The sequence below is a fragment of the Pituophis catenifer genome, unplaced genomic scaffold (genome assembly GCF_029215685.1).
Source record: "Pituophis catenifer annectens isolate HBS135680 unplaced genomic scaffold, rPitCat1.0.hap2 SCAF_1, whole genome shotgun sequence".
Classification (NCBI taxonomy): domain Eukaryota; kingdom Metazoa; phylum Chordata; class Lepidosauria; order Squamata; family Colubridae; genus Pituophis; species Pituophis catenifer.
In genome coordinates, this window is record NW_027256881.1 from 238,100,052 (window position 1) to 238,125,127 (window position 25,076).

The following is a 25,076-nucleotide window of genomic DNA, read 5'->3' on the forward strand; positions in this document are numbered from 1 at the left end:
GCCCAAGCCGATGGCCTCGTCCCGGGGAGGCGCGGCTAGCGGGACAGTTGGCTCGGCTCGGCTGTCGACAGACGAGTTCTAGGACCCAGCAGGCATCCGGGCAGGAGCAGAGCCCATGTGCTCCGCTCCCCTCCTCCGCTTGCCTATCTCTATTGTCTGAGTAGCCTGGCGGCGGCAGCAACACCTACAGCTTCAGCAACTATCTGGCCGGGCTGCGTTGTGCGAGGGGCGGACGCGCACGGACCACAGCTCCGACGGGCACTTGCCCGAAGCCGAGTTCTGCAGCCGCGCCGGGCACTCAGGCCCGGCGGGGATGGACCTGCGTCCTGCAGCGGCGCGAGTGGGCATCTGAGCGGAGGCAGAGAAGGCGGGTCGGGTCCGGCAGAATGGGCTCCAGCCGCGCCGCCCCCGGGCTCTGGCTGGTCTTGGCGGTTCTTTTCCTGAGCGCTCCCAGAGGTGAGTCCTGGTTGTTGTTCGTCTGGCTGCCGGCGGTGGAAAACTTCCCCAGCTCGGTCCTAACCTTAAGGGAGCCGATCCTTCCCCGGGAGGATCTCTGAGTTCGGGTTCCGGCAGGAGAAGTGTGTATGTGTGGGTGGGTGGGGGGAGTCTGTTGTTCCGACGAGAATCGGCCAATTCGGGTCTTCCGATCTCGGCCACCTCTGAGACTTGTTGGGTAAGGGAATCCCTTGGTTTCGGCTTCCGAAAACTATCCCGCGTTCCCGGGTGATCACCATGGAAACACTGAACCCGTCTACCCGGCGGCTGTGTGTATGTGTGTGTGTGTAAACACTGAACCCCGTCTACTCGGCGGCTCTGTGTGTGTGTGTGTGTGTAGACCGAGCAGCTGGGGCTCGCCACCGTAGGCTCCCCCTCTCGGACTCCTAGGCACGGATCGTAAAGAAGGTGCCCTCCGGCTGTTTGCCAAAGCCCAGAGGTTTCCCCCGCGGCGTTGGTTCCCCCCTCCCCCCAGGTTGGACCTCCCCCTCTCGCAACCTGTACAACCCCAGATGCTGTGGGATTTTTAATTCTCTCCCCACGCAAGTTCCCGCCACCTTCTTTACCTGCAGTCGCGGGTTTTCCTGAGAGTGCTGTTGAGATCTTGGAGGTGCAACTCCCCCACCTGCAGGACAGGGTTAAATTTACCTTGAAAGGCAAAGGAGCCGTTTGGGATCGCTGTGATTCAATTAGCTTCCGTAGTCCACGCCTTCCCCACTTCCAGCAGGGCAGGGTCAATCCCCGAGGAGAGACTCTCTCCTCCCTCCTCCCAGTCTCGAAGAAGGGAAACGGACGCTGCTTCCCTCGGGAAATAAAATTCCCTAGAAAAGCAAATACAGCTGTGCCTTACTGCTCCCCGAAAATACTCCGTCCGACTCTCCAACTGGCTGAAAAGCTCATGAAAGGTGGCTAGAAAAGCTCTTCAAATATGATTATCATTGACCTACTTGCTGCTCTCTGACTCCTTGCATTATTTCTCTTTCAAAGCAATGGGGGGGGATTCATATCCTCCTTATTTATATTTACAGCTCTTCTAGTGAGGATAAGTAGTTACCAATGTTTATGTTTTAAGAATTAAGGCAAGACCTTTGGTGTGGGCAAAACAGCCTTCCTTCCCTGCCAGATACCCTCCAGAGGTAGTGGACTACAACATTAATCTTCCCTGGCTAACCTGACCATTCAGCATTGACGTCCCCACATGGGGGAGATACAGAGGCTACTTGCTACCCTTTATTTGTTTCTCTTGTGGTTATAAATTGTTATAAGAGCCTAAAGACAACAAGCCACATTCCTGGATTCTCAATATAGTCTTAATTGATTTCTGAGCCCTCTCTGAAGTCTTATAAACAAAAGATATATAGCCTGCCTGGATACCAGTGATCAGGATTACATCAGAATATTAGTTGCCTCAATAATATTGAAGAATTAAATATACTGGAAATGTTTCCCAGTAATATTCTCAGCATAATTTTTGCACATGTGAGATCGTTGTTCCAAACCGTAGATTATGTTGGTTTGAATTAAAGACATTTTGGGGCTAAGAGCTATTGGGTCCATTTTATAGTACTGAATCAATCCTCCTGGATCTCTTCTTAAAAGCAAGCTTATAAGATAAGCAGGAAAGTTTTATTATTGCCTGAAACCTTGAAGAGGGTATATTCAATTGAGGAGAGAGGGATATATCTGCCAGTAATACCTGATTTTGCTGTGACTGTGAAATGAAGAGCTATTTCACCAAAGGAAATTGTATTGTGCCAAGATGACATCTGAAAGGTTTTTCTTATGGCCAACAGAAGAGGAGAGAAAACAGGCATGTTGTGAGAGATAGACCCAAAATCTGTTGCAAAGGAGATACTCCATTCTTAACATGAAGTGGAAGCCTGTGGCTGGATCACCATGTCAAGTTGATGAGGGGAAAATAGATGAAGAAACGTCTATTAGCATAGAAGGGAGGAGAGATGTCAGAGGTCACAGCCCAGGGGAGGAAGAAACCAGATTGGTAAGGAGTCCCTTGCTCCTTCCCTGTCATCCCCCTTTCTGGAACCTAACAGGGCAGGGAGTGATGTCATGGTATCTCTCAACCATCTGCTGCTTCTTCAGAACGAAATCCTGTAACACAGAATCTGAGGGAGCTTTGATAAAGGGTGCCCATGGGGTTCACCATCTTTTAATGGACTGATTGTTCTCTAGATCAGAAGGCGGGGGGTATTTGTTTGCTGCTCTGGCCTCACATCAGACAGAGGAGCAGGTGGAGATAGCAAAAGATGTTGTTTTATGGAGCTTGCATTATAACCATTGATACAGATTTATGTGTGTGCATGTGTGTGTGAGAAATTCATTGTTGGACTGAGCACTTTCCCATTGTGCCTCTGGCCACTAACCTCAATATAATACTATATGGTGAAATCTGGATTCTTTCTTATCCTTGCTCATCTGGCATAAATTGAAGATGGGATCATATAGACAGCCAGTTTAACTCATGGTTTTCTATGGTCAAAAATGTAGTGATGTAATTTATATTAATAGCCACACCATTTTAGTGAATACGTCTCCTGCAACAGTTTAGAAAGCTGAAAATGCTGTTTAGGAATTAGTTTAATGTTTCTAGTTTTCAGAAAATAAAGACATAAAAATGTTTGGATATGTTTCATCTTTCAAAATTGGGGGGGGGGATTCTTCCAATGCCCAGGCTCTAGTATTAAGACATACACCATATCTGATCCAAAGCTAATGCATAGATATCAAGACTATAGTAGTCACCAATGATAACCTCAACCTTAATGACTTTTTAAACAGGCTAATACTTAGTTCCTTGAAAGAAGCCTCTTATTCTCAGGTTGGCTTTTCAACTGATTTTTAACACTGGTGTCCAGCTGAGGTGATGCTAACCCACACCTGCTTTACCTGAGTTTCTGAATATGTCAGGGACCGACATGCAGACATTCTTATTTCACCTCAGAGCAGGAGGGAACCTAATAGTTGGAAATTGCAGGGAGGTAGTCTTTGACTAACTGTCAGGAAAACCTTTCTGAAAATATAAAATGTTCAACAATAGAACAAACTGTTGAGGAGATGGCAAGATCACTTCAGTGGAAGGCATTTTAAAAAGACTAAATGACCAAGTATCATGGATGGTGCAGCTATATCTTCCATTATAGGTCTTGTGTCAAGCAATGGTAGGAATAAATAAGTTCCAATTTTCATTCCAGCAGTATGATTCTATTATTCTACTCCTAAACCAGGCAAATGTAGAAAAGCATCAATTTAGTGGTTTGGAAGGTAGTTCTAAATAAATGTAAGTCTACATTGCATTGGTCTGAACTTTTTCATTTCAAGGTATGGTAGCTGCAGTGGATCAATAGGCATAAAGTATTTGAACATGGAGGTCATATGGTATAATGAGAATAACCCATTTATGGACTACAGTTTTGCACTTGGACTTGTACCACATCTGAAGTTTACCATAAATCTTTCATTTATTATAACTTGCCTGGTTCTTAATAATAAGGATGGATTTTTCCTTGTTAGAAACTCCTTTTAATTGTTCATGTCCATGGACACAACTGTAATGGTTATGCATTGTTTGGTGCTTTAATCCAAGAAGTGACATTGAAAGGCAGTAGGCTTTATATGATGGGGTATGTAATAATACCACATTTATTTTGTATGTCGTTTAGTTTTATAATTTTTTTTTATTAACACACATAGAATAACAGAATAATAGAGTTGGAAGGGACCTTTGAAGTCTTCTAGTCCAATCCCCTGCTTAAGCAGGAGATCCTATACCATTTCAAAGAAACGATTGTCCAATTTCTTCTTTAAAATCTTCAGTGGGGAAGCACCCACAATTTCTGAAGGCAGCCAGTGCCACTGATGAATTGTTGAATTTGCAAGAGGATATTGTTTAGTGAAGCAGTGCATCCTTCTTTGTTTTGCCCACTTCAATTCCCAGGTCCTGGATTCTGCTAATATTCATGCTTCATGCCTGCAGTTAGTGTTGCAATATGACCATTGAAGGATGTTGTATTTTCGTTCTTACAATGGAAGACCAAGTGGGATGCTAGATTTGAATCAGGGAAGGTCTGGTGCACATCTCCACCCAATCATGGAGCTCAGTATTCTTTTAGGCAGAGAATTATCACCCCACTTTACAGTTTTATTTTGGGAATGAATTAGAAAAATCTTGTATATTTTTGGAAAAGAAAAGTATCAGTGATAAAGAAGTACAATTTTGGCAGAGCAATTTGGCTTCCTAGAATGCGACATTTGGGCTAGAGTTGAATACCAATTGCCTTTCGAAATTCTCCGATGAATTTGTGGACAGAGAATTGGGCTAAATGATTATCTCCAGAGGAAGAAGAATTTTTCTATCATTTTATCATTTTTTTCAAGAGAAGGATTATCCTTTAGTGGTGATAGCTGCAACACTCCACAAAAGTCCTGTTTTAAGAATTTCTTCCTAATGTATCCTTGTTCCTCATTATATGTAATGGAAGCATTGGAAGCCCAGCAAACTGCAGATTGCTGAAGAGAAGGTAGTGCAGTGAAGTAGTTATTCTCTCACAACTTATGGCCAAATTGTAATTAAATATGTCAAGCACACCACACACCACCCATTAGAATTTATCCAAAGTCTTTCCCAGCCTAATGCTTCATAGAAGCATTAGATTTCAAGTCCCCGAATTACCAGCATGATTTGGGACTTCGGGATGGGGATGATCACGTTGTTCTGCAAATATTAATCACTTTGTAACTATTCCCTGCCCAGGCAGCAGCCCAGGAGGACTTGAACTAGAGAGAAGTGACCACATCATGTATTTTAGATAGGATCCAGAAGGTTTTATTTGTCTTATGATATCTGAGCTTCAAAATTCCAGAGACCAGTAGATCAGGGATTCCTAAACTTTTTGCCTCCCTTAAAGATCCAGACACCCAAATAAAATGGATAATGAAGACAATATTTTTCCATACACGTCCACATGTGGCTGTTTCACTGCTAGGAAAATGCTACCTTTTTCCAGACACGTAATTCGCAGAGCACTTCATTAGATTTCAGCTAATTAAAACAACGTCCTTATCAGTTTCGACATTGTTGGAAGCTGGAAACATGCCAAAACTCAAAACTCAAGTCTAGTTGAATATTACTGTTCTAAATGATTGAGAGGAGGAAGTAGAAACCCTCCAAAAAACTCTTATTAGTTATAACCCTTTGTGCATCCCGAGGAAATAAAATGGCTGCTTTGAACAGAAAAGCCAAATGAAACTGAAGTGTTGATCAGAAAATGAGGAAAACTGGAAAAAGTACATTATCAAGCAGATAGACAGGAAAGCCAGGGCTAGCAGCTTTGAACTGCAAATATTTGGAAGATCCTTTGGTAAACTCACAGTTATCAAGTATCAAACTCTGAGGTTTGTCTGCTCAGATCTGGGAGTTTTAAGTAGAGACAGCTAGTGATTGTTGATAAAACAGAATTTACTCTGGCAGAGTCATCTGCAGAAAGTCCTTAACCTGATCAACAATCATACGGCACTTAATTTCTCCCCCCAATTCATTTGATTTTGATTATGCAACCTACAAAGTAAAACATAGTTCAAGATGACACAAACTGAGCGCTACAGTGGTTTTCTTTTATTTTTGTCTTTATCATTAATTATTTAGTGATGAGTCAGGGTCAATTTTCTATTTGTATAAAATATTTTAACCCATCTTGTCTTCTCAAAGCAATTTAGATGATTATAAAGCATCTATCAAAGGCAGTGAATTTGAATGAAAAATTAATTATTAAGAGTTCCAGTTAAAAAAATGAAAAAGCAGAATAAAAACCTATCACTATTTAAGAAACTAAACAGAATCAAGTGTGTCTTTAGAATTTTGCTTTGTTTTGTTTTTAAAAGGGGACATTTAGGAGACCTTTCTCTATATCCATTAGTGTAACAGCACTTATTGATGAGCCAAAGATAATCTTGATAGGTAGTCTTTTGTGGTGGCCAGAATAGTGGCAAAAGGCCATCCTCAAAGTGTGCACAACAACATTTCTTATGGGAATACCTTTTTTTCAGGAGTTAAGTTTTGTATGTAACCTATTCTTGCCGCATTAAACCTAAACAGAAGCTTAAAACATCATTGATAGTCATTTTGTTTGAAATAAAGTGAGAGACCATACCTCCACTTCCTATCAAAATTCAACATGACAATTTTGGGGAATTCTGTGGGTTACAAAAAAAAAGGGGGTAAGAGATGCTAATCATTTCCATGGAAAACTATCTCAAGACATCAAGAAATTACTAGAGAAGGAGGTGGAGATATGAAGGTGTGAAGGGCACCGTTGAAATTGGTCTTTCACTTTTGTAAACCAACTGTGAAGCCATAGTGCTCTGTTCTGTTCTGTTCTGTTCTGTTCTGTTCTATTCTGTTCTGTTCTGTGAAGGATCGAGGAGTCCTAATGGACAACTACTTAAATATGAGCCAGCAATGTACCACAAAAAAAGCCAATGCAGTCTTAGGCTGCATTAACAAAGAGATAAAACCTAGATCCTGTGAAGTATTAATACTACTTTATAATGCCTTTATAAAACCACTCTTGGAATACTGCAACCAATTTTGGTCGCCACAATATATAAAAGAAGTTGAGACTCTAGAAAGAGTGCAGAGGAGAGCAACAAAGATGATTAGGGAACTGGAGGCTAAAAGATATGAAGAACAGTTGCAGTAACTTTGCATGTCTAGTCTAATAAAGAGAAAGACTAGGGATGACATGACAGCAGTCTTTCAATATCTAAGGGGCTGCCACAAAGTAGAGGGAGTCAACCTATTCTTCAAAGCACTTGAAGGCAGGACAAGAAGCAATGGACGGAAACTTATCAAAAAGAGATCAAACTTAGACCTAAGGAGAAATTTCTTGACAGTGAGAACAATTAACCAGTGGAACAGCTTGCCTTCAGAAGTTGTGGGTGCTTCATCACTGGAGTTTTTAAAGAAGAGATTGGACAGCCATTTGTCTGACATGGTATAGGATCTCCTGATTGAGCAGGGGATTAGGTCCCTTCTAATTCTATTATTCTGTTATTTTGTTCTCATGTCATACGGAATATTCATGGATAACAGGGATCCTATCTTTAAATCTTAAAGTATAATTGTTGCTGTATCCAGGGTAATCTAAAGGATGGTTAAAATGGTGCACCTGACCTGACAATTGAAGTCCCATTCCCTTTGAACATGTATCCAATGTATTGTTGATGGAGATTCTCAGTCATCCAGGTCATGGTTGTCCCGAAGGTGTTTTTTCAAAAGCAACTGGACTTTGTTTTTCCTTAAAGATGGTTTGCTTCTCATCCAAGAAACTTCTTCAGTTCTGATGGAATGGTTGAAGATGGAAGGATTTATTGCAAGGAGTATAAATCCTTCCATCCTCCACCATTCCATCAGAAATGAAAAAGCTTCTTGGATGAGAAATGAAATGTCTTCAAGGAAAAACAAAGTCCAGTTGCCTTTTAAAAAGCACCTTTGGGTATCCCATGCACATATGAAGGGGACAGAGCCCAGACTGCCTGGTCACGCCTGCCATGTTGACACAATTGTCTCCCCGCTGGCTGTTCCTCCATATTCTGGAGGAACCATATGAGGTGTTTATATTCCTAGCTTCCCTAACTAAATCTCTGTTTATAAGCACTTCTCAACAACACATTAAGACTTGAGAGGATCCTCCAGACCACATGATAATAAGGAAAATCTATGAATGTGCAGAAATGGATAGACTGTCTATGGAAATGAAGGAGAGGGAAGAATCCGAGTACTATCAAAATTGGAATAGATGGTATTCCTGGTTCGAGAGTAAACGTAAAACCTAAAGTATAAGTCGTAAAGAGTATAACATATAGAATGTAAAATTTATAAGAAATATATGATATTGATTTGTGAGTAGATATTATAATTTAAATAAGGATATAACATAGGATAGTGATGTATATAAATAGAATTTTTGTAAATATGATTGTTACGAAAGATATGGATACCGATATGGAAAAGCTGTTATAAGTGTAAATATGTGTTTTAAATGTTGGAAAATTCAATAAATACTATTTAAAAAAAAAAAAAAAGACTTGAGAGGATTGTAGACAGACCTTTTCAGTTTTCCTGAATGAGGGATGGACTAAAAGATTAAATAAATTATGGTGGTCAAGATCACCTGCCCTTTTGAAATCTAAATTGCCATAATAATTTTTATTATTTAAGTAATAAAATAAACTTTCTGTAATAGAGCCTCTCTCCTTACCACACTCTTCAGACATTCCCACTTCCCCTCAAAAGTATACTGGATTCCATAATTACCAAAAATAATGTAAAAATGCAGTTGCTCATCTATGTTTTCCCAGCCTCCTGTACTACTGCTTTAATTGGCTGTAGTCCAGGCTCTGGGCTACTAGGCATGTTTGGGTCCTGGCTGTTTCAAAGATTTCTTTCTCGCCTCCCAACAGGTTCACACATCTGTCTCTTACAGAACAGCTTTTAAAATCAGGGAACTGGAAAGGATAGTTTGGAAATACACAGCCTTGATGTTCCTCATCTATTCGGCTTTCATCCCCTTCCCTCATCAGATGTTGCCTGCATTTACTTTTTATCAAGCTGTGGGCATCCAGAGAATTCTGAGAAGGATGAGAATTGAATTTATAATAGGAAGTGGAAAAAGCAAAATGCAAAGACCTGAAATAGAGGCAGGATGTTTGTACTGTGCCTTTCTGGATATCACAAAGGCAGATTTGTTGGCCCTAGGTAGTGCAAATAACTGTATCTTATAGCAGGATTTGATTTTTCTTGTACTATTGGGTTGCTTAATCTTTTAAAACCCTTCATTCTGAAAACATTTCGACTTTCCCATAGGCAACTTTTGACAAAATAGCACACCATTATGAAAGAACTAAGGATTTAAAATAGCTAGTAGCACAATGCAGGGGCAGTTCCATTCTTGGATTCAGATTTGACCATGCTTAGATGGAACTCATTGAAATCAGTTGGATTTAAATTAGCCCATTGACCTAAATTTCATTTAGTTCAGTAGGCCTTATCTAAGTGTGACTTAATCTGGCCTCAGTTCAATCAGAATGTCACAAGAGCATAGGAAACATGTTTTATTTTATAGCCTACTTTCACTTGTAAGTGGAATATGTACGAGACACCTAACAGTTAGTGTGATTGAAGGGCTACTATTGGGCAAGGATTGGTAAAATCCAGGTTGCATTCTAATCTTAGCCATGTAAAGTTACTGGGTGACTTTGAGCCAGTCATTCTTTCCCCACACAGCATACCTTGAAGAATTGTTGTTTTTGAAATAAAATGAAAGGAAATCTCCATGTCAGTTACCTTGAATTCCTGATTGTTGACGCCTGAGTAATTTTTGTTTTTAAAAAACTGCATGTGTAGTGCTATCATTTGTACATTCAACGTGCCTCCAATAAACTGATCACAGTAATCTTCAAGCCATTTCCCCAAAAAAGTCCATAGTAAAATTGTGCTATAGATTTTTGTTCTAGTGCAATTCCCATTCCCACTGAAAGGGCTCGCAATCTGGGAGTCCTCCTGGATAGGCAGCTGTCTTTGGAGGAACATCTGACGGCTGTTACCAGGGGGACCTTTTATCAGGTTCGCCTGATTCGCCAGTTGCGGCCCTTTCTTGATCGGGATTCCCTGTGCACAGTCACTCACGCCCTCGTCACCTCTCGCCTTGACTACTGTAACGCTCTCTACATGGGGCTCCCCTTGAAGAGCACCCGGAGGCTCCAGCTGGTCCAGAATGCAGCAGCGCGGATAGTGATGGGAGCAACATGGCGCTCCCATGTAACACCACTCCTGCGCGAGCTGCACTGGCTCCCGGTGGTCTTCCGGGTGCGCTTCAAGGTGTTGGTTATCACCTTTAAAGCGCTCCATGGCATAGGGCCTAGCTATCTCCGAGACCGCCTGCTGCTACCGATGACCTCCCATCGACCCGTGCGCTCCCACAGAGAGGGCCTCCTCAGGGTGCCATCAGCCAAACAATGTAGGCTGGTGGCCCCCAGGGGGAGGGCTTTCTCTGTGGGGGCTCCCACCCTCTGGAATCAGTTGCCCACGGAGATAAGAAGAATCCAGGACCTCAATGCCTTCCGTCGTTCCCTGAAAACCTATCTTTTTCAGCAAGCCGGGTTGGCTTAAGAAGAAATTTTTAAAATTTTTAAATCCTTTTAATTAGTCTGCGATTTTAATTTTTTGGGCCAAATTTTATATATATTTTTAAATGTTTTAATATTTGTATTCTATGTTTTTTATCTTGGCTGTACACCGCCCTGAGTCCTCAGGGAGAAGGGCGGTATATAAATTCGAAATTAAATTAAATTAAATTAAATTAGCTGCACTGTAGAATACAACAGTAGTTCACTTCATAATACAATCCTGAGGATACTTTCTGTGTAGTAGGTTAAACTGAATTCATTAGGATTTACTCCCTGAATAATGTGCACTTAATTGAGAAATTTCCAATTGAACTCAAGTCACATGTTTATATAAAATTTTAATAGTTATAGTTTACCAATTTCAATATTCAGAAGGAAAGTCATTTTGTTTAGTTAATCAAAATAATGCAATTCCTAAGAGTTAGTGAAAAATTTGAGGGAACTTCAAGAGACAAACCTATGTAAAAAGGACAGGAAAAGTTTACTAAAAAGTAAACATCAGACTACTTTCAATAAACTTTGTTTTTGTGAAAGTTTGAGATAATATATAGGCAATAAATAGAATAAATTTATGAGTATCTTAAAATATTATATGAAATCTCAATAGTAACAATTTCATTCATTTTTATTTTTCTTATTAATTTAAGTGTAAGTTTATTCACAAAATATATAACCTATTTTTCATTGATAGTAGAATCCAAAGCATGGATAAACCATTTTAAAATATAACGAAATATTATCTAGTTTTTTTAAACCATAAAGCTATTAAAACCCCGTAACATAGGATAGAAATTTTAATATAAAGATCATCAATAGCAAAACATGATGATGATGATGATGATGATGATGATGATGATGATGATGACGACGACACAATACAGTTACAACATTGTACTCTCCATGGTTCTGAATTAGACCAATAGGAGAAGTCATCAGTCATTTGTCAGATTCACCAACTGAATTAAAAGTACTCAATGGTTCAGAGTATTTCCATCTTCAGTGTACTGAGTCTTACATATCAGGAAATGTTTCTTTCTATATATGTATATCAGAATAAGGTACAATATGCACACATATGTACACACACATACATTTGGTATATACCAGAATCAATCTGGTATATCAATCTGAGCAGAATGTCTATTAAATATAAATCCAGATTTTCTGAGTTTTCTGCGTCTGTCTGTCTGTCTGTCAGTCTGTCTGTCTATCTAATCTATCATTCTGGATATATAAGCACAGTGTAATGGATGCAACCATTTACTTATAAGAACTGATCACTAATAAGAAAATCTGGACTTATCCCCTGCCCAGATGTTCTGCTCAGATTGATTGTGAAGTAGAAGAGGCTGTCCATTAAAATGTAACTCTCGTCTCCAAGATTGAGATCAGGCAGAGGGCCACATTCGACATCAAGAGTTGAATGTCCATGATTGTAGAGGTTACATGTATGGTGTATATAAAACACTTGTTGGTCACAATCATGATTTATTCTGATAAGGTCACCAGTTATAGGGGTTTAATTTCATTGACTTATGTGTCACTGACTCAGTGTTGACTCTTAACAACCATATAAATAGATTTTCATGATGAGGGATCAATCTACACCTTTAAATGGTTGTTTGTTTGTAGAAGAGTATAGTATTTGGACGGCAAAAATCTAGCTGCATTAAATTGCAGAAAACAGAGAGCTCCATATTTTTTTGTCAGATTATTACAGCAAGATTTGGTAGTCCTGTTCTTGAAATCCTACTTTGTTGTTTGAGAGTGCTCTGAACAACACCGATAAAAACTGTTATAAAGATGAATTATTATTTTTAAGTGCAACTTTAGAGGAATTGGAGCCAGAGATGGTTCTTTTGGGGATCTATAGATTATCTCTTATCCAAGCCTGAGTTCCATCTAGTTTTGTCAAAATGACCTTGAACACAATACATTCCATTCTTTTACTTAGGGTTTCCCTCCATCTCATAGAAGGATCGGGAGTGGGAATGGGTCACAAATGTAAGTGTCTATGGAGTGAGGAAGTTACATATCTGATGTTGATGGACATAGTTCTCCTATTTGCAGCGGATTGTGAATCTGATCCTCCTGACACAGTGTATTTGCCAGCTGAATTAAAAGTACTCAATGGCTCAGAGTATTTCCGTCTTCAGCGTACTGACCGTTACTCACCAGGAAATGCTTCCTTCAACTCTCGCTCAGAGACATTCCTCTTCCTTCATCGTCGACTTGCAGGAAAGCCCAGTATCCAGGCTACTTACCTTCCTTTCACTGCCCAGCAGGTAAATTGTTTACAATGATGCTTCAATGTAAAAAGGAAACCAAAATCTTTAAGTCATATTTAGAACTTTAAGAACGTATCATGGAAACTCATATAAAATGTCTATTGTGTGGCCCAAACTGGTGACTTTGTGTTTTGTTACACCCTCTCTCAGGATTTCCCCAACAGGAGTGGGGAGAGGCAAGGGGGAAAATGTCAAAATGTGATTTACAACAAAAGTATATTTTTGGTGGGGCTTATGCGATGTCACAATGTAATATTTTGACATTTTGATGCCCCCCTGGTTAGGAATGGATCGCTACAGTATGTTCCCAATGGTGACGTAGTGGTTAGAATGCAGTATTGCAGGCTAACTGCCCACAGTCTGGAATTCAATCCAGACAGGGCTCAAGTTCTTTCATCCTTCCAAAGTCAGTAAAATGAGGACCCAGATTGTTGGGGTTCAATATGCTGACATATTGCTCAGGGAGTACTATAAAGTACTATGGGGTGATATATAGATCTCAGTGCTATTGCTAATTACTTCTGTTTAGTTTTATCTTTTAAAAAATAAACTTTGCTTTCAACAACACAAAAATTTGCAGCCACCTATTGTATTTCTTTTCTAAAAATCCCCGTGGGACCTAGAATCATACTTATAATGTAGAATGATGCTAGAGGTTGCCACTTTACTCTGTAACTAGTTTACTATTTATATGTTTGTTTGTTTTTTAAAAATTGGAGGAGCAGGAAACATGATAGCTACCAAGTGAGCTACTTATGGGTACCACACTGAGGATTCCCAGTGTAATAGTGGTGAAATCCAATTTTTTTATCTACCGGTTTTGTGGACGTGGCTTGGTGGGCATGGTGTGGCTTGGTGGGTGTGGCAGGGGAAGGATACTGCAAAATCTCCATTCCCACCCCACTCCTGGGGGGAGGATATTGCAAAATCTTCATTCCCACCCCACTCTGGTGCCAGCCAGAGGTGGTATTTGCTGGTTCTCTGAACTACTCAAAATTTCCACTACCGGTTCTCCGAACTGCTCAAAATTTCCGCTACCGGTTCTCCAGAACCTATCAGAATCTGCTGGATTTCACACCTGCAGTGTAAGAAATGGAACAGTGCCAAGTTCCATTCTTCCATGGATTTATTTAATGAGATTCTATCCTGAATTCAAATTCTCTTTTCTTTCCAGGAAGTTCCAGCAGATAATTCCCAGTTCACAGATGTTTCTACTACCTGGGACATCCGTGCTGTATCCATTGAAGGCACAATATCTCCTTATGAGCCCTATGCTCGTGTTCTTTTCCACCTCCAAGGGCAGGATTGGATGTCAAAACAACAGCCCCTGCCTTGTGTCAGCCTGCATGTCTTCCATCAGGCCCAGGTTGTGCATCGGGCCTGCCACCTTCAGGTAGGCACAGTATATATGTTTACACTCTCACAAATTGTGGAGAAATTATGTACATGGCTCTCAGGTGGCTTGGAAAGTAAAGTTCTGCTGTGGCTGTTTGGCTGCATTCTGTTGAAGACAGTGGAAGGGAATATGTGGAAGTGAGGTGAAGTTATGTGGTGCAAGTTGCTTGGAGGTTCTAAGAGATCATGGATAATATATGATGATATATGGATCATCATGGATCATCTATATGATGATTTAATTCCACAAACCTCTGGTATGATCTGCATGGTAAAGAGCCATGCAATTAATCCCAGGAATCCATGATTCTAGAGCAGAAAAGGTTGATATTTAAGTATTAAATATTAAAAAGTAGTTAAATATTAAATAATAGCATTCTTCTTGTAAACATTGCTTAAAGCAGAAGTAGGATGCAAAGCATCTGATTGGTCTGGAGCATTGTTTTTTCTTCTCAAATATATTTGTCCTTCTAAACGCTCTCACCCCTCACCCACAAATGCCATGAAGGATAAGGCATGGAATAAATTGCTTCTTTCTTCATCTTTCATAAAATGTCTTTATTCATGCGATGATTCCAAATTTAGTGCCAGGATATTTGTGCTAGATGTATATAATAACAACTCCCAACTTTTGACGTTATGTGCTGATCCCATTGTTCTGACTATGGCTGGTCCTTGATTTATGACCATTCATTTAGCGACCATTCAAAGTGACAGCATTGAAAAAAGTGACATTGACCAGTCTTCGCACTTGTAACTTTGCAGCATCCCTGAAGGTCATGTAATCAAAACTTGGCCTCTTGGCAACTGGCATGTATTTATGACTGTTGCAGCATCCTGAGGTCATGTGGTCACCATTTGCAACTTGATGCTGACATCATTAACCGCAGCAAAGAAAGATCATAAAATCAGGCATGAATTACTTAACAACTGTATTGCTTATTGATAGAAGTTCTGGTCTGAATTGTGGTTGTAAATTGAGGATTATTTGTACTCCAAAATGTGGAAGTGATTCCTCTCAAAAGGAATCACTTGATCCCTAAAAAGATAGGAGAGGAGAGTGAGAGAATTGTCACTAAAGTGGTAAAACAAGTGCTTTCAGAAGAGTATCTAAAAGTAGCAGATAATCGGGGCAGGGACCATAACTAAGCAGTAGAGCACATATATCATGTATTTGCAGTGGTACCTCATACTCATTGTTAATTGGTTCTGGGAGGCATGATGAGTACCAAACAAACAATGAACACCAAACAATTTTTTCCCATAAGAAATAAGGTAGTGAGTCACAAGGCAGCCAACACTGACAAGTTCTATCTCGTGTGTTGAGTACTGAACAAACGATGAGTACCGGGACAAAAGTTTCGCATCAAAATGCCTTCAGTACCAAATTCGATGAGTTTCAAAGCATTTGAGTACCAAGGTACCAACTGTATAAGGTTTCACGTTTGATCCAGATATTGCACTCATTAGTGTAAATGTGAGAAAGGTGTGTATGTGAGAAATAGCTAGAGACATTGGCGTCAGTTTCTCAGGGACCTGTTGCCTATTAGAGTAGGTGGAATTAGGCAAGATAGAGCAGGCCATTACACAGTATAAGCTTTGCATAGTTTGAGGGTGGGCTTTACAATGAGTCAATAGCATGTGAGTTTCTCTCTTTTCCTATCTAGGCTCCCCTAGGCATGTGTGTGGTGGAACTAGAACTTCCCCCTCGCTGGTTCTCTCCTCCTCTTGGCACTCTTCATCGCAGATCTGAGGATTCAGTCACCCCAACGCTAAGGGCAGAGTTGTATTATAGGCTGGAGGCCACTCTACCTGGGAAGGTACACAGAGATTGTCCCCATGTGCGAACCCAGCAGAGGCCGCATCCGGGTACAGAAAGCTCCAAGGAGCAGCTGCACTATGTGGGCCCTGTGGACATTAGAGTGATGAGCCCTCCACGGCGGCAGGAAGTGCGGCTGGATGACAATGTGATGGTCCGAGTTCCTGACACAGCCTTGCGTCCAGGACAGCTTTTCACTGCCACTCTCATTCTGCAACAGAACTTCACAGCTGATCTGCTGACTCTCAGGTGAGTGACAGTTGCCATGCACTTACCTGAATGACAGACAAAGGATTTCAAATTCAAAAGTCTTTTCAGTCACAGTGAACACAATCTTGATAAATAATCATAATTGTGAACAATTAATTATCATATTGTTTTCAACTGTTTCACGTTCATTGCACACATTTCTTAATTGTGAAATATACAATCACTCTGGACTTCTATATTATTCAGCTAACTCCTCTAGATGAGGGGGGGGGGGTCAAACTCATGTCATCACATGGTGTATCAGGACTTTCCCCCCCTTTGCTAAACCAAGTGGGCGTGGCCAGTGTGTGACACATCCGGTCCACGGGCCAGGAGTTTGACAGCCCTGGTCTAGATGGTCTTTGCTTCTCTGTCTGTATATCTTATTTTTTTTATGTGCTTCCTTTCAGAATCAAGGTAAAGAAAGGATTACAGGTTCTGGCTGCTCGCCCCACCAGACCAGAGGCTTGGACGGCAAAGTTGGACAAGTTCAAGAGTGCCAAACACCACACTGCTTTGATCACTTGTCGTCGTTCTTCTGGCAGTGGGTTAGACTGGAAGTAGGTAGCCTTTGAGGCTCATAATTGTTTCTACAGAACTGCTTGGCTCACCTTGAGATGAGGCATCAGGTAGCATCTCTGAACAGTTTGTAGTGTAATGCATTGCTCTTTGCTCTTATCTACATATACTGTACCTATGAAGAAAGCACTGAACTAGGACTGCACGTACTCTATCTCTCCCATTCCTTGAAAAAGGACAATTCATTTTTTGCATCATTTATCAACTATATAGTCTGGCCAAAGTTCATTGTTCCTTAATTTACATAATAGTACAACTGTTCTAGTTTGCATAATTCTATGTTAGCGATAGAAGGGACAAGTTCTTCTTCCAACAAATGTTTGTTTGGTGTTTCCTTCTTCACCATCACAAGGACTAAAATCTTGTTGAACAGAAGTTTTAACAGAAACTGAGATGTATATAGGTCTACACCCAGCACTCCATTCTCTGTCTTTAAGAGCTATTCAAATTGTTTGCATAGTTCTGTAACTGCCTCAGCATATTAATTTTCATATTAAATTAGACTTACCTTATTCCTTGTATTATTCAGGCAAGTCTGATTTTTTAGATACTGAATATTCTGGCTGGCCAAGTATCTAAAAAGAACTAAGGAAGTTTAGACAGAAATCCAGGGAGCGCATATACTTGAGTTTTTCATTCCTTGGACCTCAACAAAAGAACCCTCATCTGTTGTTCCCCTCTACAATATTGATTCCAGCTGGACAGCCTCAATGTTCTTCCCCTCTGATTTTTTTCCCCTGCGTAGGCACAATCATGGAGGGAAGGGGAATGGAAGAGAATTTGCTTGAAAAATTATTCTCAAGGAGTTGAGCATTTGAGAGAAATACTCAGGCCTAGCATGTTATGTTCTTGATAGTGATAAAGAGGTACATCATGAGAGAGACTGTCCCCTCTTTCATTGCACACTTGCCTGTCCAGAGGTCTATAACCTCCCTGGCTTCTCATACTTCCACCAAATTTCAGGAAAAGAGATTCTGGAGGATCTTCCCTCATTAGGCTTTTTCTAACTGGGAAATGAAGACAACCTGGGAGGCTTCAGAGTGAGGTGGAGATTCAACACAGGAGCCAGTGGTAGCACTGGCACCCTGTACCACTTCCAAAAAAGAATGTGCTCAAAAACAGTACCTAAGAGTAAGGTTCAAAACAAAGCAAAACCAGATTGTATTTTACAAGGAACTTACATTTGAGATAAAAAGTGCAACCTCAGTTATGAAAATCATTATTATTATCATCTTCAATTAATACTAAAACTTCTGGCCAAATATCTGCCTTACACTACCTCAACATTTATTTATTGATAAATAAAGAAGAGTAGACTCAGGTATGCAACTGAAATATTTCATCCCTTAAGTCTTTCGTAGGAAGTGAGGAGGTGGAATTTTTTAAGAAAGGAGGTGTTCTGCTGAAAATTGTGGCTTCTCAGAGTCATAAAATAGAGGGAGGCTCACACAATCCATAGGCCACAGATTGTTCATCCCTGAGGCAGGAAATAGAAAAACTTGGAAAAGAATATCCATTTCTCCAATGCTTGTTAAAGGCATTTGTGTGATTCTGGCACCATCCATGACTCCTACTATAGAAAAGTAGGACAAGAATGGTTGGTTGGGTCTTGAATCTTGGAGGCATTTTAAGCAGCATCTATTGTGTATTTCTTTGCATCAATCATGCTCCAGAGCAGAAAAGGTATCAAACAGATTTATTAGTGCTAAGTTTTGGGGTTAATAGGCCAGGGGCTAATTATTTGGTATCCTGATTTTTCACCAGCAGCTATGGCTGGCATCTTCAGAGGTGAAAGTGATCTTTTATATCACTGCACTTCTTGGCAGCTCAAACTGAAGACTGAACTCTTGCACTAGAACTAATTTCTAACTGGAGTATGTGATTGGTATTCTGGAAAGCAAGTTTCTGATTGGATTTTTAGCCAGATAAATTTGACTGATTTGAGGAAGTTTCAAAGCATCTCATTTTTTCATTGGCCTTTGAAACATGCTTCTGTTTATTATATTTCAGATGAGACTGCTATAAAGTTTATTAATTAAGGGCTGTTTTATTTTGGTATGATGTAAAGCTGGAAGCCAGGCTTTGTTAACCTTCTTGTTCAAGTTATTGGGATTTCAATATCTTTTCTAAGTAGTCATACTTAATGATTTGACAAGATTGCTAGTGTTTTTGTGTCTTTAAAACTGAATATTGTGCCCATTATGTAGTAGCAGGTGTTCAGCTGCCACAAATTTTTCAATTTTTTTTCTAGCCTGCAATATGAGAAATGCATTTTGAAAGTCTGAATGGGTTCGTTTTTCGAACCAGTTTTCCAAATGCTATTCAGCTCTTTCAGCTCCATGATGATCAAGATAAGTGAGGTGGACATATTATTGTTCCAGATGTTTTGTCATCTCAGTTTTCTCTGGGTTCTCTGATCTCTTGAGTGTTCACTTCTAACCAGGGATGCTATTCAGCAGGTTCTCACAGGTTCTGGAGAACCGGTAGCAGAAATTTTGAGTAGTTCGGAGAACCAGCAAATGCCAGCTCTGGCTGGCCCCAGAGTGGGATGGGAATGGAGATTTTCCAATATCCTTCCCCCAGGAGTGGGGAGGGAATGGAGATTTTGCAGTATCCTTCCCCTACCATGCCCACCAAACCACGCCCACAGGACTGGTAGTAAAAAAATTTGAATTCCACCACCGCTTCTAACCTCTCCATTTAGGGCAGCAGATTCTCCAGAGTTCCTATATTTGGATTTCCTTGTGGAGAATGGTACAGGTGCTCTGGCTGCTACACGCCCTGTTACCTGGCAAGTGGAGTACCCTGGCCAGGATCCTGAGGCTGAGAAGGACAAGATGGTGTGGGAGATCCAAGTATCAGAGAGAGATGTGCGGGCCTTGGTTCCGTTAGTAAAGGTAAGGCCTGAAATTTGGTGTTTTTTCTTCTCATGGATAACTTGTAGCACGGATCCTTACACAATTCCTTTGACTCTCTCCAGGAGCAGGAAATTGTGAACACTGCACTCCTCACAGGAATCCCTCAGTCTGTGCCTGTGAGGCTGGTTGTGGTTGAAACAGGAGGCGCTATATCGGAAGTAACACAGCAGATGGGATGTGAATCCTCTAATAAGCAGGTCCTACAGGTGAGAAACAACCTGTAGGTTTGTAAACTTCTGGATTAAAATCAGCAACATTTTTTTAAAGACTGCAGTCTTCTTCTCTCATTGCCAAATTATTTCTCAAATGAGAGTCAGATGCAGAGTTACAAAACATGCTTAATCACTTCAGTTAAAAGCTTTAGGGGTTGCATTCTCACAACAAGGTAGGCTTAGTTTTAACCTTAGTTAATATTTGTAGTTTAGGATGTTAGCATATTCAGCCAATTCAGTTAGTTTATGACTCAGTATATTGTGCAAATAGAGAGAAGAGATTAGTAATCAAGTACAAACTTAGCCAGAGATCCCATTCTAAATCAAATAGCCTGTTTGTCTTACTTTATATTTCCAATTGTCTACTGTATTTGTGGAAAAAATAGACCCTGCATTACGACCTGGAATGCTTTGAAATCTTGGTTCCTAATCCATGTAGCTTCCTCTTGATAACACCTCACTTTAATTTTACCCTTTCTCCTCGTACATTTTAAGACCCTGCATTCCACTGATCTAGCAAGCTCGGGCTGCATTTTTTTAGGATGCTCCCTTCTAGTGGTCTCCATCAGTGGTCACAGCATTGTCTTTGTCCAATGTTCTTCCTCCATGTTTTCATGCACGTGCCATTTCTATTTCCCATAGAAATAGAAATGAAATGAACATAGAATGAAGCAGAGCAATGTTGAAACTCAAGAAAAATAATTATACCAGTATATCCAATGATAGTGTGTGACTTCCCTCATTTCCTTTGGCATTTACAACCCATTTCTCTATAGCACCCAAGAGGATTCAGTCTCACACTGATAGATTATAAGAACTCACAACAATTTCCAGCTATGGTTCCATCTTGAATTGTTCTAGAGGAAAACAAAAGAAAGAAATCCATATTGAGTTAAGGAATCAGTATGGGCATTCTTGCTTTCTTCTAACTCTTCCTTAGGCCTTCGGGTGTATATCTATGGACCTGAATGTGTTTTCTAATTTACCTTTAGGTATCAGATGTATGTGATGCTGTCTATGTAGGAGGAAAAGAGAGCCGAGGGGCACGGGGTGTAAGGGTGGATTTCTGGCACCGTCGTCTGCATGCATCATTACTCTTTACTGTCTGGGCTCCACTTCTGCCTTTGCGTGTTGAGCTGACCGATACTTCTTTGGAACAAATACGAGGCTGGAGGGTACCTGGCCCAGCATCCGAGAGGTAAATGTCATGATTCCAAGAGAGTCACTAACAATGGGTTAAAGGTGTGGCATCCTTCCTCAACTTAGCTCCCTGTAGATGTTTTGTGAGTATGCTTTGTAGATTCCCTATCACCAAGGCCAATGTGGATACAGAATACTGGGAGGTGTGACCCCAAATCATCCAGAGGATATTAAATTGAGGGAAGCTGCCTTACCCTTTGTAAATGTACTAGGTTCCTGCATTTCTTCTCTGAACAGTCCAGCAGAACCAGAAGAAGGTGGAGAAGAAGCTGAGAGGAGAGCGCGTGGCTGTCGGTTGCAATACCAGCGTGCTGGGGTCCGTTTCCTCACCCATTTTGTAGCTCACCCTCTAGACGGTGGACGTCACCTGACCTATATGCCAAGCTCTGATTGGCTGCTAGATGTTTCCCATCTGGTGCAGAAGCATGCTAGAATCCAAGATCCTCGAATAGCAACACTGGAAGGTGGGAAGGTGGTGGTTGGCCGTGAAGTAGGAATGACCTCCGTGGAGGTAAGGAGCATGTGAGGAAAAAATGGGGGCTGAGTGATTCCTTGCTGAGATGGGATGGAATGAGATGAGAAGCTTGCTTGGAGCATGATGATAGTTGTTCTAAGGGATGAGCTGTGCACGTGCTGTGGATGTTAACTTTTGTCTCCGGTTTGGGGAAATTGTGGGGTAATATGATGAGTGTGGGTATGAAGAAAGAGACTATGAAGGAAGAGGGATGTGACAGCTTTACAAGCAATCTATGAAACATACTGTACATTGTAAGCATCTCTATTCCCTCCCCCCCCCCTCTCTCTCTCCCCCATCCATCCATCCATCTATCATCCATCCATCTATCCATCTATCTATCTATCTATCTATCTATCTATCTATCTATCTATCTATCTTATCTATCTATCATATATCCATCCACCTGTCCGTCTACCATCTATCTATCATTTATATCTATCTGTCAGTCATTGAGGGGAACTCACTCTCCCTATTTGGTCACTTGGCTGCCAAATTAATCATTCCATTAACCATGACTTGATGTTGCAATGGATGAGAAGTAGCATTGGAATAGATATAGTTTCTGTGCAGTCTCCTTATGAAATAACAACATATTTTCTATTTTTTTCAGGTGCGTTCTCCTGTTTCTGATTCTATCTTGGGGGAACAGACTTTGGTGGTGTCAGAAGAGAAGGTCTCAATTTCAGAGTTGCAAGCTCAGCTGGTATCAGGTCTATCACTCACATTGTTTGCAGAACCAGGACATCTGAATGTTTTCACTGCAATGTGCCAAGGACTTTCTGCTCTGCATTCCCCGAAACAGGTGAGTTTTTCTAAACATTCATAGCATTACGAATTTACATTTCCATCCTTCTGTGTTACAGAAGCACTAAACTGCATTTTGAGGGTGCATACGTTTCCTTCCATGGCTCACTTAAGCTAAAGTTAGACTTGATAGAAATGTCTGTTCTAATTATCTTCAAATATAAAATGTGTCTTCAAATATGGAATGTGTCCATGTGTCTTGTTCTCTCCAAGATTTGCAAAATCTGTTTTATTTGGGTGCCATGACAGGGGATCAATGTACGGTGAGTTTTCTTGCCATCATGTGTAGTAGTCAAAGAAGAGGGATAGAAATTTGGTAAAGGGGAAGCTGCTTTATCGAGTTGGGTGGCATGATTTACACCTGCTACCAGTGTGGATAATGAGGCCTTTGTTTTTTCAACTTACCCAACCTACCATTACCATTTTAAGGCAACTTGAGATCCCAGTTTTCTTTTCTTTTTTTTTTTCTGCAGGAAGCAGTTCTGAGCATTTGGTTGGTATTCAGTGATCACACCTTGGCTCCAGTAGAGCTTTATGGCTGGCGGGATGCATCTCTCTTGCTTTCTTCTTTGAATCCTGAAGTAATATCTGTGCGGCTGGAGGAGGAACATGCTTATCCAATGATTGTTGCTGAAGGTCCAGGCCAGGGGTCCCTCCTGCAGCTCAGCCTACATTCCCCAGACTCTTGCCGCAAGGGGAAACATAAGGCTCCCCTTTCCCAGGGGACAGCGTGGCTGGAAGTGAACTTTGGCTGGCACCTTTTGACCACTAAGAGCCCACAGCAAAAAGATCTCCATCGACATGGTAAGGCCCCCTTTCAGCGAGCAGAAGGTGCCATGTCAGGTGAAGCAGTGACTGTTGCAGCTATCACAGAGCATGGCAGAGGTTCAAGGAGGCGTGGCCCAGTAGCACGAGGGCCGCCGATGACCAAATTTGAGGGAGCTGGTGTTAGCTCCTATGAGGATATTGAACAAGTGGAAGAAGTGGAGGAAGATGAGATGGTGAAAGCACCTGCAAGGGTGACAGATCTAGAGGTTGGAATGTATGTCCTCCTGGGAGTGTTCTGCCTTGCCATCTTTATCTTCCTCGTCAACTGTGTGGTCTTTGTCCTTCGTTATCAGCGCAAGGAGCCTCCTGATGCTGGATCAGGTCCAGCCTCTTCTGCTCAGCAGCCTCACAATTGGGTCTGGCTAGGCACCGATCAGGAGGATCTTAGTCGGCAGCTAGATCTGTGCAAGCAACACTGTAAAGACCAGCCTCGGGGCCCGTCTAGCACCACCAATGATGGGTACTCTTGCTGTGCAGGGCCAGATGGAACTTTGGAAGCTTTGGCCCCAGAGGCCCCAGCTCCATTACCAGAGCCAGAAACAGGGGTCTCTGCTAGTAATTTGGGCCTGACTGCACCAGGGAACCCAGCGCTTACCAGCACCTTGTCCAGGAAGAAAGAGGGCAGGGATGTAGGTGGTCGGCGGAAGCGTGTAGAATTTGTGACCTTTGCTTCCCCGTCCAACTCTGCTCCCAGTCCCCCTGCTTCTGGACCAGTAGTTCAGTCCATTCTGGTAGCCAGCGAAGATGACATTCGTTGGGTGTGTGAGGACATGGGGCTGCGTGACCCAGATGAGCTGCGCAGCTACATGGAAAGGATTCGAGGTAGCTCCTGATCTGCCCTAGCCCATTCATGTGGGCAAACCAATAAGATGGTCACCCCCTTAGGTGCTCTCCTAGGATCAGTCAGCTGAACTCTCTACCTGCTTCTTTTTAAATAAGGGCTCTCCACCACAGGACACCAGCCTTGGACTATTTTGTGAGGAGCAAATGAGCCAGAGATATTTCTGCTGGTCTCTGTGTTACAGATCTAGTTCCTTGGCTGCCCTATCCTTTTCATTCTGGATAGAGGCATTCTCTCCACCTAGTATTCACTCAGCAGAACTAGCACGTTCCTCCTGGGAAGAAGAGAGCCCACGTGTGCTCATTGCTTCTCCCTCTACCCCCTTAGGAGGGGTGGATGTGGAGTTTGCAGACTGGAAAGTAGCCGCAGGTGAGAGATAGGCTGGCTGCGATGTACTGTGGAGGTGATCTAGGGGGCTGATCCAAGACCTCACATATTACGTTGACCCTCATTGCCAGTGTGTGTCCATTGTGATGGTATGAACGACAAGTGTCTTTCCGTCCTTCCTGTGGTCTGAGCCTGGGGCTCTGCCCCTATCCTCCCCCACCCCCAGTTCCCTGATCCCTCCCCTAAAGCCAGGCAAGGACAGAGCTCCAGGGAGCACTGGCTGGGCCTTTTCCACCCTGGTTGTGTGCCTGATGTCCTTAAGAGTTTTGTACAATCGCTCATATTTTATACTGTACTATTGGGAGGCTGCCAGGCAAGTCCTTTATTTATGGAAGATTTTTAAT

The 25,076-nt window shown here is 41.6% G+C and overlaps 1 protein-coding gene across 1 annotated transcript; it reads left to right on the forward strand.

Moving 5' to 3' along the window:
* The first annotated feature begins 386 nt into the window (after positions 1–386).
* Positions 387–25,076, forward strand: TMEM132A (transmembrane protein 132A). Its single transcript, XM_070957311.1, has 11 exons — positions 387–456; positions 12,766–12,980; positions 14,158–14,376; positions 16,046–16,446; positions 16,857–17,006; positions 19,730–19,922; positions 20,006–20,149; positions 21,148–21,353; positions 21,593–21,866; positions 22,483–22,674; positions 23,150–25,076. Exons 1-11 carry the CDS (start codon positions 387–389, stop codon positions 24,335–24,337), a joined length of 3,252 nt encoding a protein of 1,083 aa, XP_070813412.1. The 3' UTR covers positions 24,338–25,076.